The sequence below is a fragment of the Sorex araneus genome, chromosome 4 (assembly GCF_027595985.1).
Source record: "Sorex araneus isolate mSorAra2 chromosome 4, mSorAra2.pri, whole genome shotgun sequence".
NCBI classification, from domain to species: domain Eukaryota; kingdom Metazoa; phylum Chordata; class Mammalia; order Eulipotyphla; family Soricidae; genus Sorex; species Sorex araneus.
In genome coordinates this window covers 213,214,851-213,241,774 of record NC_073305.1, presented here as the reverse complement: position 1 = coordinate 213,241,774, position 26,924 = coordinate 213,214,851, and the positions used below count along the sequence as shown (strand labels likewise).

The 26,924-nt window shown below is 52.3% G+C and overlaps 1 protein-coding gene across 1 annotated transcript in view; it reads left to right on the top strand.

The window, feature by feature from the left end:
- Positions 1–650: 650 nt before the first annotated feature.
- The window catches only part of TMC5 (transmembrane channel like 5), a 38,863-nt gene continuing 12,589 nt past the window's right edge, over positions 651–26,924 (top strand). Inside the window, exons 1-13 of the mRNA XM_055136805.1 lie at positions 651–822; positions 931–1,384; positions 3,170–3,336; positions 4,162–4,251; positions 8,134–8,233; positions 9,434–9,518; positions 9,808–10,056; positions 12,390–12,538; positions 15,475–15,619; positions 16,656–16,811; positions 18,433–18,584; positions 20,260–20,338; positions 21,920–22,017. Coding sequence (XP_054992780.1) covers positions 651–822; positions 931–1,384; positions 3,170–3,336; positions 4,162–4,251; positions 8,134–8,233; positions 9,434–9,518; positions 9,808–10,056; positions 12,390–12,538; positions 15,475–15,619; positions 16,656–16,811; positions 18,433–18,584; positions 20,260–20,338; positions 21,920–22,017 — 2,096 coding nt within the window. The remainder of the gene's footprint in view (positions 823–930; positions 1,385–3,169; positions 3,337–4,161; positions 4,252–8,133; positions 8,234–9,433; positions 9,519–9,807; positions 10,057–12,389; positions 12,539–15,474; positions 15,620–16,655; positions 16,812–18,432; positions 18,585–20,259; positions 20,339–21,919; positions 22,018–26,924) is intronic.

Genomic DNA, 26,924 nt, shown 5'->3' with positions numbered 1-26,924 from the left:
AGATAGATTGCTCCGTGTACAACTCATCGCCCGTGCTCAGGGCCATGCCCGAGTACCCTGAAATCTGGGGAACTATGTCTCCTATTATCAAAGGAAGGAGATAAGCAGCAATTGGTTATAATCAGCTAGAAGACAATTAGCAACCTCCGCAGGGAACCAAACAATAATAAAAAAAAATCTGGGGCTGGAGCGATAGCACAGCGGGTAGGGTGTTTGCCTTGCACGCGGCTGACGTGGGTTCGATTCCCAGCATCCCATATGGTCCCCTGAACACCGCCAGGAGTAATTCCTGAGTGCAGAGCCAGGAGTAACCCCTGAGCATCGCCGGGTGTGACCCAAAAAGAAAAAAAAAAAATCTGGGACTGGAGCGATAGCACAGTGGGTAGGGTGTTTGCCTTGCACACGGCCGACCTGGGTTCGATTCCCAGCATCCCATAGGGTCCCCTGAGTACCGCCAGGAGTAATTCCTGAGTGTAGAGCCAGGAGTGACCCCTGTGCATCGTCGGGTGTGACCCAAAAAGCAAAAAAAAAAAAAAAAAAAAAATCTGACCACTTCCTTCCTTTCTGTTTTCAGGTAAAAGAAAGAAAATCCTGAGTAACTGCAAATGCAGCAACGTTTTAACACTCTAGGGCGAAGAATTTAGAGCAACATGTCTGCCTACTACAGGAATTACGGGTATGAGGATGATCCAGATGACCCAGACTATTTGGGGTCTCAGAACCGAACCCAGGGGCGTTGGGAAACTCAGGCATCTCCAGATTCGCGGGGCCCTTGGACCAGTCCACGTGACCCCAGCCCCCGGAACAACCCCTACTCTGCAGGTTCCAGACCAAATCCTGGCTCCTCGAGCTCTCCGGCAGGACTGCACCATCCTGGATCTTGGAGTCACCCAGACACCCCTGGTACCAGACACCGTCCTAACGCTCCAGGGGCCGGAAGTTCGCAGTATCCCAGAGCTTTTGAAGAGCCAGATTATCCTGGGTCCCGGAGAGATCCATACTACTCAGAAGCGAGACACAACCCCGGTCTTGCAGACTCCCAAAGCCGTGGAAACTATGTCCGTCCCAGAACAAATTCAGATTATCCTCCCTCCTGGGGAGAACCAGATTACCCTGGAGCTCAGGAAATTTCTTCCAACCATCCGGGCTCCCAGAGAAATCCAGGACGTGCCGCTTCCAGCACGCAGCCCTCCCTCGGCTTTCTGTCAGAACCTGATTATCCTGGGGCTAAGAGTCAACCGAGGTCTCGGGACCTTTGGGGGGAACCGGACTATGTCGGTGCTGAGGATTATCGGAAGTCTCCAGACTTCTGGGGGGAGCCTGACTACCCAGGCGCGGATGGTTATGACTTTGGCCCTTCTAAGACCCAGAAGACGACCAGGGAGTAAGTACAAGCATCTCCCTCCACTGGGTGATTCTGCACTATCCAGTCAGTGGCATTTGGTTAGTGGTGCTGGGATGAGGGACACAGTTTCTGCGACCAAAGTGTGAGTGTTCCACACCCACCTGAGATCGTGTCTGGCCGTGGATTCTCAGACTTGAGGCCCCAAGTCCTTACCTAAGTTTATCTTTCTTTCTTTTCTTTTCTTTTTTTTTTTGCTTTTTGGGTCATACTCAGCAATGTACAGGGGGGTCACTCCTGGCTCATGCACTCAGGAATCACCCCTGGCGGTGCTCAGGGGACCATATGGGATGCTGGGATTTGAACCCGGGTTGGCCGCGTGCAAGGCAAACGCCCTACCCGCTGTGCTATCACTCCAGCCCCCAGTTTATCTTTTTTTTTTCTTTTTGGGTCACACCCGGCGATGCACAGGAGTTACTCCTGGCTCTGCACTCAGGAATTACTCCTGGAGGTTCTCTCGGGGGACCCTATGGGATGCTGGGATTTGAACGAGGGTTGGCCGAGTGTGAGGCAAACGCCCTATCCGCTGTGCTATAGCTCCAGCCTCCTAAGTTTATCTTTTTAAAATTATTTTATTTGTTTAGTTTTGCTTTGGGAGTCACACTTGGCGATGCTCAGGGGTTACTCCTGGCTCTGCACTCAGGAATCACTCCTGGTGGTGCTCAGGGGACCATATGGGTTGCCAGGAATTGAACCCACGTCAGCAGCATGCAAGGCAAGTGCCCTACCCACTGTACTATCTCTCTGGCCTCAGGGATGACTTTTAATAGTAAAAATGTTCTGAAGACCCAACCCCATTGAGTCAATATAATTCTTCAATTGTTTTATTATGCAAGTTGGTTTGGCTAGTCTTGAATTAACACTTGCATCTTTACTGGAATTATTGTTGTCAGAATTAATCACTTTTCATGCTTGTATTAGATTTGATCTGCTGATCTTCTGTATTACTGTCATAAGAGTTTACAGAGTGAATTTTTTTTCCATTGTGGACAGTCCCTGTAAGACTTATTTGTTTTTCTTTTTGGGTCACACCTGGCAATGGTCAGGATTAGTCCTGGCTCTGCACTCAGGAATTACTTCTGGCGGTGGGTGCTCGGGGAACCATGTGGGATACTGGGAATTGAACCTGGGTCGGCGCCTGCAAGGCAAATGCCCTACCCGCCGTGCTATCACTCCAGCCCCCAAGGTTGATTTTGAAAGTCATACTTATTATCCTGGTTCAGATTCTACAGATCAAAAATTTGTCAAGAAGATTTTAATAATTCATTTTTTTTATGAATGACAATTTTTACTAGGCAAGGAGTATAGGCATTGTGTGACCTTATCTTCATCATCACCCTCTTATCTTTTCATCACCCCTGTTAATGGAGTGAATGGAGGAGAGAAGAAGAGAAAGAATGAATGAAGGCTGGAGGAATGGTTGGATTAATGGATGGGGGTTTGATGGATGTGTGGAGAAGAGAGGGATGGATGGAGGGAATGATGGATGGACGTGATGAATGTATGGAGAAGTGGATGGAGAGAAGGATGGATGATTTCTTGATGGATGAAAGAAGGGAGGGGTAGAGGAAGGGATTGAATGGATGAGTGAAGGAGTGATTTATGGATAGATGGATGGAGAGAGGATGGCTGGAGTTACGAAGGAGGAATGGAAAAAATGATGGATGCGAGGATGAAGAGAGAAATGGAAGGATGGACTGATGAATTGAGGTGACTAGCCTCATCATGCTACAACATGAATATTGAGCCATCGTTTCGGGATTTCAGTTTGCCTAGGAGAACATCTTCAGTCCAGCCCTCATTTCAGCATGGGGGTGCTAGCCCGAGGGGCATCCCTGCGAGAGAACATGAAGACCACCCTGAAAGCTTTGAATTGAGCAAGATGGCGACTCCATCTGACCACTCTGGGCCAGGGGATCCTGGAGCGGGCTTTGGTAAACACGCTGAGATGGGGGTCCCATCTGGGAGCAATCATGAAAGAGTCCAGCAGAGAGAGCCTCACTTTGTCCTCCTCACCAGGGCTGGACTCTCAGCCTCGAGGAGGCCAGGGCGGGGGTGCGCTAAGGGTGGGCCAAGTGCAGGGTGACTTAGTGGTTCCAGTCTGGTTCGTTGTGGCACCGAGGAAATGAAAACTTGGCACGGTCGGTCCCACAAATATTTCACAAGAACCCAGAGATATTTTTCTTATGTGAAACTACCTGATGTTTTTTATGCTTCTACAAAACATTCAACTATTGATTGAACTGGAGCAACAACATCCCCCGGGGAGCGGGGGTCATGTTGGTACTCTGTGAGGTCAGCCACAGCCTTAGTCCAGCCTAGCCTCAAGTTGTTCACTTGGACACAAAGAACCTTCAGGGCGGGTGGGGAGGGAATTAGAGGTAGCTATGACGACCGTGGCCTGTCATCCAGTGAAAACATTGGCACTGGCTCTCTGGCTTCCTATTTTTTTGTATTCTACCTTGCACCCTTTTTGCATCCTCTTTTTTTTTTTTTTTTTTTTGCTTTTTGGGTCACACCCGGCGATGCACAGGGGTTACTCCTGGCTCTGCACCCAGGAATTACCCCTGGCAGTGCTCAGGGGACCCTATGGGATGCTGGGAACCGAACCCGGGTCGGCCGCGTGCAAGGCAAACGCCCTACCCGCTGAGCTATTGCTCCAGCCCCTGCATCCTCTCTTGTCTGTCCACACTGGGCTTGGAAACTGCTCGTGTGTTGGGAGGGACAAGCAAAGGGGTTAACTCTGCCTCTTATTTTAGTCAACCTCGCGTATGTTGGTGAAATCAACCTGGGCGGCGTTTACGGAATCGCACCTCTGTCTGGACGTGACTGGGACAAGTCACCTCAAGGTAAGGCTTTATTGGATGGGACATGAGTCCGAGAGCAGGCAAGGGGTCAAGTCAAGGCCATCCGGATATTGCCACTTCCTCTTGTCCTCCAACTTGGCAGCTCATGATCTACTCACTGACCGTGTCATTTGGCAGGAGTGTGCTTTTAGATGCAGATTTTTCTTTTTCTGACACCAAGGGGTTTCCGTTAGGATCCTCTTGGTAGCAAGTGACAGACATAAGCCCACGGAGGACGCATTGGCTCATGGAATGGGAAGGATGGGGGAGGAAGCAACTCATCTGAGCTAGACTCTCCTCCTGGAAACCTGGGACAGAGCCTGGTCATGCTCCCTGAGTGCAAGGCCCTGCATCAAGGGCTAAGGACTGGGGATGCAATTCAGTCATCGAGCACTTGCTTTGCATGGGTAAGGCCCCGGTTCAATTCCCGGCTCCACACACAGGCAGTGAAGGCAAAGACAAAATGGGTGGAGAGCAATGTGTGGAATCAAGCTGAGATAAGAAATAGATGGAGGAAAAAATTGAGTCCCGGGGAATTCCCCCTGTCCACAGTTCCCGCACAAACAAATTCATCAACGGGGTCTTCCAAAGGGTAATTACACACAAGCCAAGACATAATAATCATTAACGCAATGGCAGGCAGTGTTGAGTCATCCCAGGTGAGGAGATGCAGAAGCATTCTAGTTCCATTTTCCCATCTGTGAAGAGTGGGGGCAGGAGGAGGGTCAGTACCCCCCCCCCACACACACAGAGACACACACTCTCCCCACAATCTATCAACAACAAAACAACTTGGTGAGGCGATTTCTGAATTGGGTCAGTTGAATAAGAGTCACATTTGGATTTGCACCCCAGAACAGGATGGTGGCTTCACAATCAAGGGGGTTATTTCTTTTTCTGCTGTAACAAGTATGAAGGGAGGGTCTGAAGTGGGTTCAGCCTCCTCCCAGAGCTTCCGCCCTCACCAGCTGAAAGCCAAGACAGTGCGACCTCTTGTTTCCAACATGGCGGCCTGCGATCAGGAAGCAGGGGAGGGCAGGAAGGGCGAAGGTGAGCCGGCCAACCATTTACAAGCGCCTTCCTGGAAGCCTCACATCTCACCGTCCAAATGAGGTCACAGGTTCTGCTCAGTCACCCTGGAAGCTGGGGAAAATGGTCCCAGCGGGTCCGAGCCAAAGGGGAACAGACACGGAGGAGAGAGAGAAATGGCAAGTCAGCCAGGGGACGATGGTTATCACCAGACCCGCAACCCACCTGGACTTCTATTTTTTGTTTTATTTTGTTTGGGAGGCCACACCCGGCGTTGCGCAGGGCTTACCCTTGGCTCTACACTCTGGAATCGCTCCTAGCAGGGCTCTGGGGACCGGATGGGGGGGCCACAGGGATCGAACTCAAGTCAGCCACGAGCAAGGCAAGTTCCCTCTCCACCCTCACGCCGGCCACATCTGGACTTCCGGAGGTCTTCATACAGTTACCAAGATAGACTGAAAGTTCTCGGCCAGAGGCACCCCAAGAAGACACATGACCATGCTTGGGGTTAAATCTCTCGGGAGCATCCCACCCTCCCTCCGTTTCTAGAATCCCATTGTCTCCCAGGAAGGATTCTGCTTCTGATTTCTTACCTAGCTACCGAGACAGAACTCTGCCAGAAAAGCTGCTGCCCCCTCTGGGACCTCCCCAGGGAGGAAAGCGATGTGATCCTTGGGTGGGGTGGAGGGGCACCTCCAGGCCTTTCCAACTCTGTGACCATCCTCTCTGGGAGCTCACCCCAGTGGAGGAGGAGAAATCTCGGAGGAGGCCGGCAATGCTGCCTGACGACCGAGTGAATGAAATCGTCGTGGACGTGGAGTACGTGGTCCCTGGGGTCCACCTGTCCTCCAATCAGCTCGTCCCCAGAGAGCAGCTGCTGAAATCGAGTTTCAGCAGCATCTCGTGCAAGTCCAATGCATCCAGCGCTCGGATCTTCAGCCAGGAAAGCAGCGTAACAGGCAAGCAGTGGTTGTAGTTCTTCTCTTTTTTCTTTTTTTTGGCTTTTTGGGTTACACCCAGTGCTGGTGATGCTTAGGGGTTACTCCTGACTCTACAACTCAGGAATTACTCCTGGCGGTGCTCAGGGGATCCTATGGGATGCTTGGAGTCGAACCCAGGTCGGCCGCGTGCAAGGCAAACGCCCTCCCCGCTGTGCTATCGCTCCAGCCCCAGTTGTTGTAGTTCTTGAGTGAGTCTTGGCTCAGGCCCTCCGAAGCCCAGACAGTGGGGGCGCAGACACCCCCCACGGAGGTCACATGAAGGCATTCGAGGTAGTAAGATGCCAGGGAGGGAACAGATGGCGTCCAAGTAATCTCCGGGGCTTGTCTTAAGATAACTTGTAGGTTGCAGGGACAGGAGACGAGGGTGCCGGGGAGGAAGGCTGTCCCTTGGGCAGCCCTGACGCCTCCCGGTGACATGGCCACCGCCAAGTTCCTTTCCTGTGCCCTCAGAGTCCTTCCTCCGCGTTATCATCCTATGGCCATTCCTTCCCTCCCCACACGCCCGCCATGCTTGATGGTCATTTGCCGGATGAGGACCCCAAGGTGGAGGGGGAGGAGGAGACCTGGGAAGGGGGGGACCTACGTGTGGCTCTGCCTGACTCCCAACCGGACACTCTCATCATCCGCCCACCTTGGTCCCTCCCCAGGTTCCTAGTGTTTTGCAGGAGGCCACGAATAGGCCTTTGGGACACCTCACTGCCCACCCCCCCGCCTGCCTCTCTGCTCCTGCCGGACCCCGGGCAGCAGGTCCAGAGGCTCTCAGGGATTTTTCTGGAAGGGGAAAAACAATAAGTTCACGTTCAAGCATTTTGTGGTTGTAGCCCCCTTATTGGAAATTGGGGTGCCCCCTTTCGCGGCCCTGCATCTCGGTGTGATCCCCTCAATTCCCTCCCGCCTCTCTCCGCTCTCCCATACCTCTTAGGGGATCTTCAGCCGAGTTTGGGGGCTCCCTCTCCCCTCGGTGAAATCACTGAAATAAGGTTGGGGAGCCCACCCCCCACACACACCTGGCTCCTGTCACAGATACAAGGTGGCGCCTCCCAGTTTTCTGGGTGGGGGCAATATCTGGTCACCACACCCTGGAGGAAGAATGGTTTTTTTTTTTAAACCTGGAATTTGTGAGGATTTTTATCTATTTTTTTTCTTCTTTTTGGGTCACACCCGGCGATGCACAGGGGTTACTCCTGGCTCTGCACTCAAGAATTACCCTTGGCAGTGCTCAGGGGACCCTATGGGATGCTGGGATTCGAACCCGGGTTGGCCGCATGCAAGGCAAACGCCCTACCCGCTGTGCTATCGCTCCAGCCCCTTGTGAGAATTTTTATCATTTTTTTTCTTTTTGGGTCACACCTGGCGATGCTCAGGGGTTACTCCTAGCTCTGCACTCAGGAATTACTCCTGGTGTTGCTCAGGGGACCCTAGGGGAAGCTGGGAATCGAACCCAGGTCGGCTTCATGCAAGGCAAATGCCCTACCCACTGTGCTTTCGCTCCAGCCTCTTGTGAGGATCCTTAAAACAAATTTGTTTTGGAATGGTCTTTTATTTATGGAAAGAATGTCAAGGGAACCAAAATTCCCGTGTACACGCTACACGCATCCCCCCCTCTCACTCGCCAGGTTACACGTGTCACCGTGCACGCACCCGGCAGTCAGAAGCGCGCGGCCGTGGTGGGTTTCCCTCTCACACCGTGGACGCTGCACGCAGGGGCTGCTGGCTGCTGCCTTTGCTCTGTCATCTCTGACATCCCCGTCCCGAGAAGCTTCCAGAAGCAGGCTCTCATGCCAGCCCCTCACTGGACAGTGCCCTGCTCCTGAGGCGGGGCATCGGGAGGAAACAAACTCTATTTCTTCTGCAGTCCAGAAGCTAATCGCGACGCTGGCCCCCATGACGCTGCGAGAGAGAAACAGAGCCATCAGGAGTCAGCCGAGGACCATGGAGGAGAAGAGAATCCTGAGGTACTCGCCCGAGCTCTCGCAGCCCCGCTCCTCGCCCCTGCCCCAGGAGGAGGAGAAATCAGTCCGTGAGAGACCAGTGGACTGTTCTAGAAACGCCCCTAGGAAATCGTCCCCGGAGAGAATGGAGTGGCAGGTCGGGTCCCTGAGCGCATTCGCCTCCCCTGGGCAGGGCCACCGAGGCTGGCTTCCCACAGACACTCATCGTGACCACAGGGCGATCCTCACCCTCACTCAGACTAACCCCCAACCCGAAGTTCCTGTCGAACGAGAGGAAGAGCAAGAAAACGCCAATGAAGGGACATTTTATAAACTACCTAACTTGGGGAACCCGGGTTCGATTCCTCCGTCCCTCTTGGAGAGCCCGGCAAGCTACCGAGAGTATCCCACCCGCACAGCAGAGCCTGGCAAGCTTCCCATGCCATATTTGATATGCCAAAAACAGTAACGACAAGTCTCATAATGGAGACGTTACTGGTGCCTGCTTGAGCAAATCGATGAACAACAGGGCGACAGTGCTACAGTGCTAGCTAACTTGGACCCCTTTAAACTGACAGGTTGGGGCCAGAGTGACAGTACAGCAGGGAGGGCGCTTGCCTTGCACGCAGCCAATCCAGCTTTATCCTGGGCATCCTATGTGGTCCCCCAAGCAGTGCCAGAGGTAATTCCTGAGCACAGAGGCAGGAGTAAACCGTGAGCATTGCCAGGGGTGGCCCGGAAGCCAAAAACCAAATCAACAAACAAAAATGACTGACAGATCACCAATGGTGCTAGGTGCAATCCAGCAGTCTGGAAATGAAACAAGGCGGGTGGAGAACTGAGACAAAACAAACATGGCGGGGCTGGAGCGGTAGCACAGCGGGTAGGGCGTTTGCCTTGCACTCGGCCAACCCGGTTCGATTTCCAGCATCCCATAGGGTCCCCCGAGCACCGCCAGGGGTGATTCCTGAGTGCAGAGCCAGGAGTAACCCCTGTGCATCGCCAGGTGTGACCCAAAAAGAAAAAAAAAAACCACCATAGCAAGCTCTCCTGTAGAGGGTCAGAGTGATAGGACAGTGAGTAGGGCACTTGCCATGCATGCAGCTGACCCAGGTTCGAGCCCAAACCCAGAGCCAGGCGTGAACCCCGGTGGGGATGGAACGTCTCTGAGCCAGCTTCCAGGCCTGGCTGACTGTCCCTTCCCTGCTCCTGCTCCTCCTGCAGGAAGCTGGTGGACAGTGAGAAAAGTAAACGGCCCCGTCGACTGGAGCTGGGCTGCTGCACACAGTGCCTGAACTCCGTTTCCCAGGTGGGCCCGCCTCGACGGCCGTCTGTAAAATGGGCACATTGAGAGAGGTGAAGACAGGGTGGAGGTGGGGGGGAGGGCGGGGCTCAGGGAGGGGAGAGGCTGAGACAACCCGGGGCTGAGCCGCCGGGAGCTGCAGGCCTTAAGAGGAGGTGGGCTTCCCAGCGGCCCCCCGGGGATTAGCAGCTGACCTCCACCGTGGGCCCCGTGGGAGGCCTGGAATGTTCTGGAAAGCGCCAGGGCCAGGTTTGTCGAACAGATGTCCCAATCTGCCCCTTGATCCGGACCCCAGGGGTACCGGAGAGCCAGGAACGGCCTGTCGGAGCTGCTCGGCGCCTTCCAGCTGTGGCAGAAGACGTTCAAGGTCATCGGGGGCAAGTTCGGGACCAGCGTCCTGTCCTACTTCAACTTCCTGCGCTGGCTCTGGAAGTTCAACATCTTCTCCTTCGTCATGACCTTCAGCTTCCTCGTCATCCCGCAGCTGACCGTGGCCGAGAAGAACACCCTCCCTTTCACGGGGCTCGAGTTCTTCACGGGCTCGGTACGTGCTCTGTCCCCCAACCCACTGCCTCGGACCTTTGGTCAGCGGCCAAACCGCCTCCCCGCCCCTGGGCCCAGAAAGAGACGCTCGTCCCTCTGGGGTGCCAGCTGGTGGGGAAGCAGAGGTTCAGGGCGTTTGTCCCCAGAGGCGACTTGTACAGAGCCACGTTCTGCTCTCCAGAGGTAGGCTGGTTGTGTCCGAGCTGCCGGAATGTTCTCTGCTGCACAGAACCAGGCCGGTCTGTGCAGGCACGACCGTCTCCTCTCCTTTCCTACTTTTGTCTGTTTGTTTGTCTTTGGGCCACACCCAGAGGTGCTCAGGCCTTACTCCTGGCTCTGTGCTCAGGGATCACTCCTGGCGGTGCTTGGCGGGGGGAGGGGGGACATGGGGGGGCTTCAGGGACCGACGCCAGGTCAATCACATGCTCAGTAAGCACCCTGCCCACTGGCCTGCGGCCCGGCCACGCGCCTCTCCTCTCCTGCGCCCCCATTTGCTGCTGCCGGTACTGCAGTAACTGGGTCACACTCATACATGGCCGGGCTGCTCATGTGCTTCTGGCTCAGTGCTCAGGGATCACTCCTGGTGGGACTCAAGGGACTATACGAGGTGCTGGGGCTCGAACCTGGGTCAGCCACATGCAAGACAAGTGTCCTCCCCTCGTTCCTCTCCCTCCGGCCCTCACACACTTCTCTGCTGTGGCTTGTGGCAATTGCCGGTGGGCTGTAGTGCTCCCTGACGTCAGTGCCCCTTGAGCTGTGGTGCTCCCTGAGGTCAGTGCTCCTTAAGCTGTGGTGCTCCCTGAGGTCAGTGCTCCTTGAGCTGTGATGCTCCCTGAGGCCAATGCCCCTTGAGCTGTGGTGCTCCCTGAGGTCAGTGCTCCTTGAGCTGTGATGCTCCCTGAGGCCAATGCCCCTTAAGCTGTGGTGCTCCCTGAGGTCAGTGCTCCTTGAGCTGTGGTGTTCCCTGAGGTCAGTGCTCCTTGAGCTGTGGTGTTCTCTGTGGTCGGTGCTCCTTGAGCTGTGGTGTTCCCAGAGGTCAGTGCTCCTTGAGCTGTGGTGTTCCCTGAGGTCAGTGCTCCTTGAGCTGTGATGCTCCCAGAGGCCAGTGCCCCTTGAGCTGTGGTGCTCCCTGAGGTCAGTGCTCCTTGAGCTGTGGTGTTCCCTGAGGTCAGTGCTCCTTGAGCTGTGGTGCTCCCTGAGGTCAGTGCTTCTTGAGCTGTGGTGCTCCCTGAGGTCAGTGCTCCTTGAGCTGTGGTGTTCCCTGAGGTCAGTGCTCCTTGAGCTGTGGTGCTCCCTGAGGTCAGTGCTTCTTGAGCTGTGGTGCTCCCTGAGGTCAGTGCTCCTTGAGCTGTGGTGCTCCCTGAGGTCAGTGCTCCTTGAGCTGTGGTGCTCCCTGAGGTCAGTGCTCCTTGAGCTGTGGTGTTCCCTGAGGTCAGTGCTCCTTGAGCTGTGGTGTTCTCTGTGGTTGGTGCTCCTTGAGCTGTGGTGTTCCCAGAGGTCAGTGCTCCTTGATATGTAGTGCTCCCTGAGGTCAGTGCTCCTTGAGTTGAGTGTTCTCACTGATGCCCTCCCGGGATCACACGCTTGACTGCAGAGCGCACGTGACGGCTGTGGTGCTCGACGGGGCCTTGGGGGGTGGGATTTCACACCACACTCACCGAGTGCACCCCAGGCTCACGTGTGTTTTGGGGATGATGCTCAACAGGAGCTCGACCCCTGTCTGCAGTGCTCAGGGGCTCCTGAGTGCGGAAGAGCTCAAAATCGTTTATGCTGCCAGGATCGAAGACGGCAAAGATGCCAGGACTGTGCCGGCCCCGGTGGGGCTGCTGGGGGCTTAAACTCATGAGCAGACACTCGCCAGGCAGGTGCTCCGAGACACTGCAGAGCCAGGAGTGACTTAAGAGCACTGGGCCAGGAGTAATCCCTGAGCACTGAGTCAGGAGTAATTCCTGAGCACCCCTGGGTGCGCTCACAAGCAAAAAGCTGCATCTTGCAGTAGATGCTTAGACCGATGACCTCTGCTCGTCTTCAGTTTCCTTTTCTATGAAAGAGAAAAAGGTTTCCACAGCAAGCGTGACAGTACAGCGGGTAGGGTGCTTGCCTGTCACGTGGCCAGACTGGGTTTGATCCCAGCACCCCTGTGGGCCCCCCGCCCCCTCAGGGCTGGGACCCTCGCTCAGCTCGAGTGGAACAGTGCTGGGGATTCGACTCTTGGCCTCACGCCTGCCATGCGGGGCCTTGGCCGTTGGGCTACCCCGGGGCCCCTGACTGAAGTTACTGTTGCTCGGGCTGAAGTGCCCTGCAGTGCTCACCTGGGGTCTCTCGCCCTCGCAGGGTTATTTTAACCACACGGTGATGTACTATGGCTTTTACACCAACTCCACCATCCAGCGCGGGACGGGCCCCTCCTACAACATGCAGCTGGCGTACATCTTCACCATCTCCGCCTGCCTGGTGGTCTGCTTTTTCACTCTGCTCTTCAGGTACCGGCCGAGGAGGGACGGGGTGGGGGGCCGGGACGAAGGCAGGGGAGTGGCTGATCTATTTCCTGCTCCCTTCAGATGTTCGCAAAACCGCAGAGTCTCGAAACCATGCCATGGTCTGTGACCTCTGAGGCTAGGGAGGCAGAGAGCTGAGCCTGGGCCTTTATTTTATTTAAAAAACAAAACAAAACAAAACAAAAAACACAAAAATCAGGACTGGAGCGGTAGCACAGCCGGTAAGGTGTTTGCCTTGCAAGCAGCCGACCCGGGTTCGATTCCCAGCATCCCATATGGTCCCCTGAGCACTGCCAGGGGTGATTCCTGAGTGCAGAGCCAGGAGGAACCCCTGTGCATCGCCGGGTGTGACCCAAAAAGCAAAAAAACAAAACAAAACAAAAAAACAACACTTTTTTATTTTTAATCATCGTGAGATAGATTGTTACAAAACTATTCATGATTTGGTTTCAGTTATACAATGTTCCAACCCTGTCCTTACACAGTCGTGCACAGGGCTGGCGCCATAGCACAGCGGGTAGGGCGTTTGCCTTGCACGCGGCCGACCCGGGTTCTAATCCCAGCATCCCATATGGTCCCCTGAGCACCACCAGAGGTAATTCCTGAGTGAAGAGCCAGGAGTAACCCCTGTGCATCGCCGGGTGTGACCCAAAACCAAAAAAAAAAACAAAACACATTCGTGCACATATCCCAGCACCAATGTCCCCACTTCCCCTCCCGCCACCCACGCGCCTTGGCCTGTGTCTGTGGTCTGTGGCACTTTCTCTCTCTCTCTCTCTCTCTCTCTCTCTCTCTCTCTCTCTCTCTCTCTCTCTCTATCTCTATCTCTATCTCTCTGTCTATCTCTCTGTCTCTCTATCTCCCTTCCTCCCTCTCTCTCCCCTCACTTCTTTTGGACCTTGCGGTTTACAGTACAGATACTGAAAGGTTATCATGTGTATCCCTTTACCCATTTTTGAAGAGAGACAAGGGACCTGTATGACAATAATGGCTGGAAACGATCACCCTGGACAAGAACTGAGTGTCGAGCCTGAGCTTTTAAAGAGAAGGATCCAGGGGCCGGAGTGATGGGACAGAGGGAAGGGCGTTTATCTTGCTCGCTGCCGACACGGGTTCAATCTCCGGCATTCCAAAGGGTCCCTCGAACCAGCCAAGAGTAATCCCTGAGGGCAGAGCCAGGAGTAACCTCTGAGCACCAGCGGGTGTGACCCCTTGGGTCACCTAAGACGCTCCACGATGCTTAGACCACCCGCCCGGGGCTATGTGTCCTAAGCAGCTTTTAGCAGTGACACCTCTTAGAAACTGTAGAGTCATCCGTCTTACTTGCATTTATTGCAAGGCAAGTTCCAAAGTCCGTCCTGATGGGCCCCTTACACTGAGTCCTCTTGTGGCTCCAAGACCCTAAACAGCTGCCTCCCTGCCGGACTTCTGGTCCCCACCTGCCTGAGATGTCCTGGTCCTAACCCTTAGAACCCATGAGTGACTGTGTGACCTTATCTGGCAAATGGCCTTTGAAGATAAAATTAAGGCCCTTACCTGGATTGTGTAATCCCAGGGCTGAGTGTAATCCCAGGAATTCCCATCACTGGAAGATCAAAATCAGCCAGCAAGAGAAAAATGCCGCACTGCTGGCTTTGAACTTGGAGGAAGGGGCTGCAAGCCAAGGAAAGCGGGCGACCTCTAGTGGCAGAACGCGGGATAGCCCCTAATGAGGGATTCCTAAGGTGTGAATACCTCCTCCCAGCGTGGGCCCTGAATTAATAGGGGGGGGGCGAGAGAGGGGGGGCGCGGGGAGGGTGGCAAGAGAACCTCAATGCTATTAGGGGTGCTTTGTTAGCTTCAAGGAAGCACATTTCTGGGGGGGAAGCACTGAAATGGCACTTTGCCTGAGAAAGGGGAGAAAGGGCAAATGAATTTGGATCTCTGACCTAGGACCCCTGGACGCACTCAGCAGTGCCAACTGAGTAAGAAATGACGTTCCTGTTGTTTAAAGTCCTTCCACTCGTGGTGAATCATCACAGGGGCAGCAGGAATGCACCTTCCCCCAGTGCTGAGGTGACCGCCATCATTCCCGCGGGTGCAGTGAGGGAAAGAAACCAGGCTCAGAACCGTTGAAGTGATGGCGATGCCCCATTTGCCAATCCGGGCTTTGGCAGCCTGCTGTTGGGCCCCCAAGCCCAGGCTGTCGTTTTTGTTTTTTCATGAAATCACTTTGAGATACACAGTTACAAAGTTGCTCGGGATTCGGTTTTAGCCACACAATGTTCCAACACTGGTCCCTGCACCCGGGGACATTTCCCACCACCACTGTCCCCAGTGTCCCTCCCACACACCCCCATCTCTATGGAAGCCACTTCTCTGTCTCTGTCTCTGTCTATCTGTCTGTCTGTCTCTGTCTCTCTCTGTCTCTGTCTCTCTGTCTCTGTCTCTGTCTGTCTGTCTATCTGTCTGTCTGTCTATCTGTCTGTCTCTGTCTCTATCTGTCTGTCTCTTTCTCTCTGTCTCTGTCTCTGTCTGTCTGCCTGTCTGTCTGTCTGTCTGTCTCTCTCTCTCCCACCCTCCGTCCCCCCTCTGGGGCATTGTGGTTTTCAATACAGATACCAAAAGGCCATCATGCGTGCCCCTTTACCTACTTTCAGCACTCTGTTCTTATCCGGAGTGATCATTCCTGTTATTGTCACATTGGCCCCTTCTCTATCCTAACCGCCCATTGTGGCAAGGTGGCAAGCTTCCAACCGTTGACCCGTCCTCCTGAGCCCATGCTCTTACTGACCTTTGTCGTTGCTGGTTTCGAGGACCTTGGGAGCCACGCCTCCGTGTTGCCTCGCACCATGCATGATAGAACGTGTGTGTGTTTGAACCCTGACCTCCTGGAGGCCATGCTAATAATTCAGCGCATGTTGTTTTTTTGCCCCCCCTAGCATGGCCAGGTATTTCCGGAACAACTTCATCAACCCCCACATTTACTCTAGTGGGATTGCAAAACTGATTTTTTGCTGGGACTTCACCATCACACACGAGAAAGCAGTAAAGCTGAAGCAAAAGAACCTTAGCACGGAGATAAGGGTAAGAAAAGTGCATGTTAGGCCATATCTGCCAGTCTTCCCTCCTCCAGGGTCACTGTAATTTTATTTTTAAGGTTTGAACGGATCATCTGTCTATTGCCCATGAGGTTGGTTCCTCCTAAACGCCCCCACCCAAAAAAAACTAAATATATTCATAATACTCCCAATGCTGGTGATGATGTTGGGAAGTGGACAATCTCCTCTTTGTTAGTACAGACATACTGGAGAAACTTAGCAATTTCTATTAAAGCATTCCATGGAAATATTTCCTGACACCACAGTATCAGGTCTACATTTTTCTCTAGTGTCTTTTAGGCCTTGCTCTTTCGGGGATGTAAGGCAATGTCTGGAGATTTGGGGGGTTGTTGGCAAGTTGAGGAAGTGTTGCTACTGACCCTAGGGGGGGGGAAGTCCAGGATGCTGCTGGCCATGCATGAGACAGCTGCACAGAGCAGCATGATTCAGCCCCAAAGGTCAGTCAAACAGCTCGAGAATCCTTGGTCTCTAGGGCAAAATATTATTATTATTATTATTATTTATTATTATTATTTTAAGAAAGAGCAAACAGAGTTGAGACACAAGAGGGGATTGGCAAGGGGCTGGAGCGATAGCACAGCGGGGAGGGCATTTGCCTTGCACGTGGCCAACCCAGATTCGAATCCCCGCATCCCATAGGGTCCCCTGAGCACCGCCAGGGGTGATTCCTGAGTGCAGAGCCAGGAGGAACCCCTGAGCATTGCCGGGTGTGACCCAAAAAGAAAAAAAAAAGAGAGAGGGGATTGGCAGGAGGGGTGCCCAGGTAACTTCCTCCTGGGGGAAGTTGTACCCTCAGGAAAGGGCCGTCGGCACGTGCCAGTCCCCTGCTCCATCTAGAGACCTTGGCGACGGGGGGTGGGGGGCTTCCATGATTCCCCCCAGATCTCCCCCTGCTCTCTGGCTCCCCTGTGGCTCTGGGCTGGATCTGGGGGCTCTGCTTCTGCCCAGCGCTGGACGGGGGCTGCCCTACAAGTGCCCACCCGCGTGGCCCCACGTTCCAGGAGAACCTGTCGGAAATGCGCCAGGAGCGGGTCAAGCTGACGGCCAGGCAGAGGCTCCTCCGCCTGTCTGCCCACCTGGCGGCCTGGCTGGTGTCCACGGGAGTGGCCGCTGCTTGCTGCGCGGCCGTTTATTACCTGGCGGAGAACAACACAGAGGTGAGCAGGGCCTGGGAGCGTGAACTTGGCTGAGGAAGAGCTCGCTCTGCAGATGGGGGGGTTTAGGGTGGGGCGTGGGTGAGGCCGGCGGCTTGGCTGGGGCTGGGTGGTTCTATCAAGGCAGAAACCCAAGTGCCCTGAGCCCCCTGGGAATTCAGAATCAGCATCTTGCTCACCCACATGGCAGTGCTCAGGGAAGGCTCCTGGCTCTGTGCTCGGGGATCCCTCCCGGTGGAGCTGAGGGGGCTAGATGGAGTGCCAGAGATCGGACCTGGCTTGGCTGCGGAACTGAGTCTGCGTCGTCCACCACATCCCACGACCCAGCGGGAGGCTCTGGTTTAAGAAGAACTCGGGGGCCGGAGTGTAGCACAGCAGGGAGGGCATTTGCCTTGCACGAGGCCGACCTGGGTTCGATTCCCAGCAACCCATAGGGTGCCCCGAGCACCGCCAGGAGTCATTCCTGAGTGCAGAGCCAGGAGTAACCCCTGAATATCGCCAGGTGTGACCTAAAAAGAGAAAAAGAAAAAAGAGCTCAGCTCTGGGCAAAGTCCCGCCATCAGCCCTGCTGTATTCCTTCCGTCTGGCTCTTTCCGCACCTCCCAGGCGCTGCAGCCGAGCAGATACTCAGGAGCACTTGGGAGGGCGTGGGGCTTGGGGCAGAGTCCCTACTTGCCTGGCATGCATGCGACCCAGGTTCCAACACTGGCACTGAAAAAAAATTGCAATTATGGGGCTGGAGTAGCACAGTGAGTAGGGCGTTTGCCTTGCACGCGGCCGACCCGGGTTCAATTCCCAGCATCCCATAGGGTTCCCTGAGCACCTCCAGGAGTGGTTCCTGAGTGCAGAGCCAGGAGTAACCCCTGATCATTGCTGAGTGTGACCCAAAAATTTTAAAAAATGCAATTAGGATGTCTCAAACTCCAGTAGGTGATTCGATCTTGTTTTTCCAAACTATTCTATTATTTCATTTGAAGTACCATGATTGACAGCACTGTTCATGCTGGGGTTTCACGCCCCTGACATTGCAACACTCCCCCCTCCCCCCCACCCCTTCCCTCCACCACACGATCTGACCCTTCTGAGCCCCAGACTCCTCCCCTTTAAAGTGGGAACGCTCTGAACCTGGCTTTTGTTGTTTTTTGCTTGGTTTTATTGTTTTTTTTGGGTCATACCCTATGATGCTCAGGGCTGACTTCTGGCTCTTCACTCAGGAATTACTCCTGGTGGTGCTCAAGGGACCCTATGGGATGCTGGGGATCGAACCCCGGTCAGCCGGTGTGCAAGGCAAACGCTCTACCCTCTGTGCTATCACTCCGGCCCCTGGACCTGGTTTTTGTGCTTGGACTAGGGAAAAGTGATGTTGAGGGGGCCGGAGAGATGGCACAGTGGGCAGCGTGCTTGCTTTGATTCCCTGACCCCAAGTAGTCTTCCCAACCCCGCCAGGAATGATCCTGAGCACAGAGCCGGGAGTAAGGCCTGAGCACTGCCAGGTGTGGCTCGACCCCCCCTCCCTCCCCCCTGCATCTCCTACCCCCTGAAAAAAGCAGTGTGGGTGCTCCTGGGGGGATCTTCTGAATGACGCCCGGAGCGGGGCTGACGGTCTCTGTCTCTGCCCCCACAGTTCCTGAGGAGCCACCGGAACCCTGGGGCGGTGCTGCTCCTGCCCTTCGTGGTCTCCTGCATCAACCTGGCCGTGCCGCGCCTCTACTCCCTGTTCAGGCTGGTGGAGCGCTACGAGCTGCCGAGGCACGAGGTCTACAGCCTCCTGATCCGGTGAGCGGGGCGGGGGCCCGGCCAGGCGAGGGCTGCCGAGGCCTCTGTCACCGGTGTTGGTTTTTGTTACTTAGTGATGTGTTTGTTCAGAGGGCCACACCGGCGATGCCCAGGGCTTACTCCTGCTCTGCACTCAGGAATCACTCCAGGCGGTGCTTGCTTGCTGGGGGGGGGGGTGGTGGTGCCATTTGGGGGGGGGGGTGGTACCATTTGGGATTCTGGGGATCAAACCCTGGTGCAAGAAAAACCATGTGCAAGAAAAACGCCTTATTCGCTGTGCTAGCTGTGGCCTTGACCCCCCTTTTCAGATTAATATTTTGAGGGTTTTTTTTTCTTTTTGGGTCACACCCAGTGATGCTCAGAGGTTACTCCTGGCTTTGCACTCAGGAATTACTCCTGGCAGTGCTTGGGGGACCCTATGGGATGCTGGGGATCGAACCCAGGTCGGCCGAGTGCAAGGCAAATGCCCTCTCCGCTGTGCTATCGCTCCAGCCCCTGAGATTTCTTTTTTTTTTTCCCCCCCGCTTTTTGAGTCACACCCAGCGATGCTCAGGGATTATTCCTAGCTCTGAACTCAGGAATTACTCCTGGCGGTGCTCGGAGGACCATATGGGATGCCAGGAATTGAACCTGGGTCTTCCATATGCAAGGCAAGCACCCTCCCCACTATACTATGGCTCCAACCCAGTATTTCCAGATTTCTGTATCTGAAGGGAAAGGTCCTAGCCGGGCTTCTTTCCTCTCTTCTTTTTTTCTTTTTTTGCATGCCAAATAGAGGTGTCTCCTTGGGCAAGAGTTAAAAAGAAGCAGGATTTCTACAAACTTGGGATCCATCTAGATGTATCTATATGTAACTTGCTGCTTTTACCCTCCTTTGGGTGGGGGCCAGAGAAACCATCTGGCAATGCTTGGGGGGGTCCATGTGGTGTTGAGGGTCAGACCTGGGGTTCTTTGCTGGCAAAGCATCAGCTCTAGCTCTCTCTGAGCTGACTCTTCTACTCCCATTTTAATTATTTTTAGTTGTTTGGTTCATGGTTTTAAGCAAATAGAACTTTTAATGAGGGGCTGGAGCAATAGGACAGTAGGTAGGGCATTTGCCTTGCACGAGGCCGACCCGGGTTCGATTCCCAGCATCCCATAGGGTCCCCCAAGCACCGCCAGAAGTGATTCCTGAGTGCATGAACCAGGAGTAACCCCTGAGCATCGCTGGGTGTGATGTAAAACAAAACAAAACAAGCCTTTGATTGCTAAGTAACAGAGTTTACTGGAGTGATGCGTCACTCCTGGCAGTGCTGGGGGGATCAGGCAATGGCAGGGATCGAGCCCAGGGTCTCCACACGCTAAGTGACCCTCCAGGCCTCTGTGTCAGCGCTGCGGTCCGCATTTGGCTCGCCTTGAGGCACCCAGGCTGAGAGCCACAACTATCCAACTGTCGCTGACGGCCGTTCCCGAGGAGGGAGAACACTGGCGTGTGAGTGGCACCAGTGCCAGGAAGTGCCCAGGGGCACATGGCTTGTGCTCACCGCTCATTCGCCAGGACCAGCCTAACGGGGCCCTCACCCAGCGCGGGAGACTGGTTCATACGATGTGCCCCAAAGGAAGGGCTGCTAGACAGCACTCAGCACTCGTGGTCGTCACGGAAGGAATGATCGTCCTTTTTTCCTCTGTCATATAGGAACATCTTTCTGAAGATGTCAATCATTGGGATTCTGTGTTACTATTGGCTCAACGTCGTGGCCCAGTCTGGACAGGAGGTGAGGTTCACTGCCGCTCTACCTCTACGTCATCACTCCACGCTCTTCCTCCCTCCCTCTCTTCCTCCCTTCCTTCCCTCCCTCCCTCCCTCCCTCCTTCCTTCCTCCCTTCCTCCCTCCCTCCCTCCCTCCCTTCCTTCCTTCCTTCCTTCCTTCCTTCCTTCCTTCCTTCCTTCCTTCCTTCCTTCCTTCCTTCCTTCCTTCCTTCCCTTCTTTCCTTCTTTTCTTCCTTCCTGTTCCTTCCTTCCTCTTCTTCTTTCCTTCTTTCCTCTCCTTTCTTCCTTTCTCTTCTTTCTTTCTTTATTTCTTTGCTTTGGATGTCACACCCAGCCATGCTCAGTACTTACTCTTGGCTCTGCACTCAGGATTTACTCCTGGTGGTGTTCAGGGGACCATATGGGATGCAGGGATTGAACTTGGGTTGGCTGCATGCACGGCAAGTACCTTACCCGCTATTCTATTGCTTCTGCCCCCTTTACTTTGGTTTCTTAATCTTTGCTACCAGGAAACAAGTAAGTTTCTCAACTTTCTCAGTTTCTGCTCATGATGTTAGAACATACATCATGTTCTTTTTCCATTCATTCATCTAGCCAACCATCTATCTACCACCCCATCCACCCATCTACCTACCATCCACCCAACTACCTATCCATCCATCCATTCATCCATCCATCCACTCGTCCGTCCATCTGTCCGTCCATCCATCCATCCATCCATCCATCCATCCATTCATCCATTTATCCATCCATCCATCCATCCATTCATCCATTTATCCATCCATCCATCCATCCATCCACCCACCCATCCACCCATCCTTGGGCTGTGCACTCAGCTTTTTGTCTCCTCCTTCAGCCAAACCTAAAAGCCAAGCTCCTCATTTCAAAGTCGTGACCTCCTGCTATGATTTCTGACCAACAATTTCCTAAACTGTCTGATTCAATCTTCCAGTTTGTGATAGCCTGCTACACCTCTAAACTATTTATTTCTTAATCAGGTATATTTTAACTGATTTTCCCTAAGGCCCTTAGGGAAAAGGTCAGGGAGTGATTAGCCGTTGATATCTCCTGCTCTTTAGAAGAAGCTCATTAGTCCTGATAGAGAAAAGGAATCCTGAGGACAGAAACAGTTGAAAGATGCTAAGAAGAGCAAGAGCAGGGAGAGTGTAGAGGTGTGAAGAGCTTAGTGGGGGAAGAAGGAGCATAGAAAGGGAAGGAATACCCTTGGAAACAAAGTCAGTCCGAGAGTGCATTTTTTTTTGGGAAGGTCACAACCAGCAATGCACAGAGGTCACTCCTGGCTCTGCACTCAGGAATTACTCCTGGCGGTGCTTTGGAGACCCTATGGGATGCTGGGAATCAAACCCGGGTTGGCCACGTGCAAGGCAAATGCCCTCCCCACTGTACTATTGCTCCGGCCTCCGCTAGTGCATTTCTGCCTAGAGCAGACCTGCGTTGCTTGGTCCCCGAGACTCAGTCAAACTGACCTTCCAACCGGGTGCCCCTGAGAACAGTGTGGCAGGAGCGGGCAGGACGGGGCGGGGGCAGGGCTGTCCCCACACCTTGATGCTTGTTTGCCTTCCAGTGTTGGGAAACCCTCATCGGCCAGGAAATCTACCGGCTCCTTCTGATGGACTTTGTGTTCTCCGTCGCGGATTCCCTCCTGGGAGAGTTCCTGAGACGGTGAGTACCCGGGGTCACGTCAGTGATGTGCGGTCAGGGATGGACGGCAACGCGCAGGCCCTGTCATCTGTGTGCGTTCAGGCTCCACCTTCTGGGTTTGTGTGATTTCACTCACGACAGACGGTGACGGTATCACCGGTAGGTGCATTTCTCAGAACATCAAGACTGACTATTGGATTTAGTACTTGATCTTGTCTTTTTTTTTTTCTTTTTGGGTCACACCCGGCGATGCTCAGGGGTTACTCCTGGCTCTGCACTCAGGAATGACTCCTGGCGGTGCTCAGGGGACCATATGGGATGCTGGGGATCGAACCCGGGTCAGCCTTGTGCAAGGCAAACACCCTCCTTGCTGGACTATCACTCCAGCCCCAGTACCTGATCTTGCCTTGACAGAACTGGAAGTACAAGAACTGCTGTCTTGACTGAACTGGAAGTATGGGTCCCTTGGCTACTCTAAGAAGTGTTTGATACTAAAGTCTATTATTCTTTGCCATACTCTTTTCCTTTAAACTAACTGGAATTTCACCTGGGCCTGACAGTTTCATTGTCCAAGTTAATTTTGGTTCAGTTGGTACTTTTACAACCTGCTCCTGACCAAAAAAAAATTTTTTTCCCTCGGGTCCAGAGAGATTGTACAGCAGAGAAGGCACTTTCCTTGCACATCACTGACCCAGGTTTGACCTACAGCATCCCATAGGGTCCCAGGAGCACCACCAGGAGTAATTGCTGAGTGCAGAGCCAGGAGCAACTCCTGAGCATTGCCAGGTGCAGCCCCCAAGCTAAATATATATATATATATATATATATATATATATATATATATATATATATATTTCTAGAGGTAGATACTGTGAGTAATTTGAGACCTATCCTGGATGTTTTTCATCTTTTTAAAAAATTGTTTTATCAATTGAATCACCATGAGACATACAGTTACAAAGTCATTCATGATTGGGGTTCAGTCATAAAATGATCCAGCACCCGTCCCTCCACCAGTGTACATTTCCCACCACCAATGTCCCCAGTTTCCCTCCTACCACTACCCAGCCTGACTCAGTGGCAGACACTTCTCTGTGTGTGTGTCTCTCTTTCATCTTATGTGTGTGTATATATATACACATATACATGCGGCATTATGATTTGCAATATAGGTAGTTAAAAGTTATCCTGTCTATTTCCTTTTTTTTTTTTTGCTTTTTGGGTCACACCCAGCGATGCACAGGGGTCACTCCTGGCTCTGCACTCAGGAATTACCCCTGCTGGTGCTCAGGGGACCATATGGGGTGCTGGGAATCGAACCCGGGTCGGCTGCATGCAAGGCAAACACCCTACCCGCTGTGCTATCGCTCCAGCCCCTATCCTGTCTATTTCTTTACCTTCTTTCAGCACTCAGTTCCTGTCCAGAGCGATCATGTCATAGTGGTCCCTTCTCTGTCCTAACTGCCCTCCCCGTCACTTGTAGCAAGTTTCCAACAGTGGACCCATTCTCCTTGACCTTATTTCTGCTGTCCTTGGGTATTAGTCTCATACTATGTTCCTTATATCCCACAAATGACTGCAGTCATCCTATGCCTGTCCCTCTCCCTCTGACTCATTTCACTGAGCATGAGACTCTCCATGTCTATCCATGTATAAGCAAATTTCATGACTTCATTTTTCCTGGCAGTTGGTTTTTCATCTTATAGTGGCCCATCCTCCAAATCTTTTCAAGTACCAACTGCTTTGTGTGTGATACTACATAATTTTCAAAGACAAAAATGGGCCCAGGATGCCAAAGCATCGAGGAAGTTGCTCTAAGGTTATCACATCATCCTTCTCTCCCCGGCCATAGACATTTATGTCATTTTTTTTTTAATTTTTATTAGTGAATCACCATGAGGTACAGTTACAGACTTACAAACTTTCGTGCTTGAGTTTCAGTCATACATTGGTCGAGTGCCCATCCCTCCACCAGTGCCCATTTTCCACCACCAATAGTCCCAGCATCCCTCCCACCACCCCCACTTTGTCCTCCCCCCACCCCTCTGTGGCAGGGCCTTCCCTTTTGCTCTCTCTCTCTCCTTTTGGGTGCTGTGGTTTGCAGTACAAGTTACTAAGTGGTCATCATGTTCGGTCTATAGTCTACTTTCAGGGGGCCGGAGCGATAGCACAGCGGGTAGGGTGTTTGCCTTGCACATGGCCAACCTGGGTTCGATCCCCGGCATCCCATATTGTCCCCCAAGCACTGCCAGGAGTAATTCCTGAGTGCAAAGCCAGGAGTAAGCCCTGAGCATCGCTGGGTGTGACCCAAAAAAGCAAATAAATAAATAAATAAATAAATAAATAAAAATATAGTCTACTTTCAGCCCACATCTCCCATCCCAAACGGGCCCTTATAGCACCCTTTATGTGGTGGTCCCTTCTCTATCTGAGCTGCCTTTTCCCCCAGCATGTGAGGCCAGCTTCTAAGCTGTGGAGTAATTCTCCTGGTATTTATCTCTACTGTTCTTGGGTGTTAGTCTCCCATTCTATTACTTTATTTATTTATTTATTTATTTATTTTGGTTTTTTTGCTTTTTTTGGATCACACCCGGCAATGCACAGGAGTTACTCCTGGCTTTGCACTCACAAATTACTCCTGGCAGTGCTCAGGAGACCATATGGGATGCTGGGATTCGAAGCCGGGTTGGCCGCGTGCAAGGCAAACGCCCTACCCGCTATGTTATCGCTCCAACCCCTCATTCTGTTACTTTATATTCCACAAATGAGTGCAATTTTTCTATGTCTATCCCTCTCTTTCTGATTCATTCCACTTAACATGATACTTTCCATGTTGATCCACCTATATGCAAATTTCATGATTATGTCATTATTTTAATGCAACATAATTAATGTACACCTTTAAAATATTTTATCATTTTGTTTAGGCTTTGGTTTGGTTTGGGGTCACACCCAGAAGTGCGCAGGGCTTATTCTTGTCTCTGTGTTCAGGGATCACTCCTAAAGGTCTCAGGGGGACTCTGTGTGGTGCTGGGGATTGAGTTGTGATCAGTTGCCTCGCACTGTCTCTTCAGCCCCTAAATGTTGTTATTTTGAAGGGAAGCCAACCAGCAGTGCTGGGGGAATGTGCCATGCTGAGGATGAAACAGCCAGGACCCAAGCATGTAAAGTGCGCCTTGAGCCCTCATCCCTGTCCACATATATTTCCTTTTTATTTAATTTAAAAAAATTGTTTTGGGGCTGGAGCAATAGTACAGTGGGTAGGGCATTTGCCTTGCACACGGCCAACCTGGGTTTGATTCGCAGCATCCCATGTGGTCCCCTGAGCACCGCCAGGAGTAATCCCTGTGCATCGCCAGGTGTGACCCCAAAAAAGCAAAAAAAATCATTTCAATTTGGGGCTGGAGTGATAGTACAGCAGATAGGGTGTTTGCCTTGCATGAGGCTGATCCTGGTTCAATCTTCACACCCCATATGGTCCCCCAAGTGCCACCAGGAGTGATGCCTGAGTGTGATCCAGGAGTAAGCCCTGAACACTGCCAGATATGGCCCCAAATCCAAAAATCAAACACTTCAATTTTTCACAAATTAAAATTTTATTTTATTTTTAATTAAATATTTTAATAATTAACATAAATGTTTAATTAAAATTAAAATTTTAATTAAAATTGAAATTTTAATTAAATTTTTAATTAAAATTAAAATTTTAATTAAATTTTTAATTAAAACTGAAATTTTAATTAAATTTTTAATTAAAAATAAAATTTTAGTTAAATTTTTAATTAAAATTTTAATTAAAATTTTAGATTCTCCCAGCATCCCATATGGTCCCCCAAGAACCACCAGGAGTAATTCATGCGTGCATAAGCCAGGAGTAACCCTGTGCATCTCTGGGTGTGACCCTCCCCCCAAAAAATAGGTGTTGTATGCACAGAATTGGTCCATTGGTTTCTTTTGCATTTATTCATTTATTAGTTGAGAATATCATAAGCATATGTCTCATTCCTGGTTGGAAGTTTATCATTCACATCTCTTGGCAAGAAGACTCACTGTGATGCAGTGTAGAATCCATCTTCATTGGGAAATGCCAAATCTCTTTCATCTGCTAAAACTCACTTTTATTCCAGTCCCTGTCTATGGTTTGGACACAAGGCCAGAAAGTATTTGGGGGCTTAAGTTGGGGTAGGGTTTGGATCTATTTCTGGGATCAAGAATCATTCCTGGGGCTGGAATGACAGCACAGCGGGGAGGGCATTTGCCTTGCACGTGGCCAACTCAGGTTCGATTCCCAGCATCCCATATGGTCCCTCAAGCACCGCCAGGAGTGATTCCTGAGTGCAAAGCCAGGAGTGACCCCTGTGCATCGCTGGGTGTGACCCAAAAAGCAAAAAACAAATAATCACAATGGAATCAATATTTTTGAGAGTAAGACACCTTCATGGATGGAGAACGTGGGAACAACACTAATTTGATAGCAGTAGCCAAAGTAAAAATAAAAACAAAAAAAAAAAGAATGATAGCACAGCAGGTAAGGCACTGGCCTGGCAGGCAGCCAACTGGGTTCACTCCCCAGCATCCCAGACGGTCCTCTGAGCCCTGCCAGCCAGGAGTGATCCCTGAGCACAGAGCCAGGAGTAAGTCATGAGCACCATCAGGTGTAGCCCCCAAAGCAAAAGCCAATTTATTTGGTTAAGAGAGCTGAGTTTCTCTGCTTCATGATGGGGCGGGGGTGGAGGGACGGGAAGAAGTTTCCGAAGCCAAACATGATTAAAACAAGAGATGCAGAGATGAGGGGGAATAATTTCAATTATTAAAGTAACATGTGACATATGTTCCCTCGCATTTTTTGGTGGGGAGAGGGTTTGAAGGGCATCCAGCCGTGCTCCTGGCCCAGTGCTCAGGGCTGACTCCTGGTTCTGAGCTCAGGG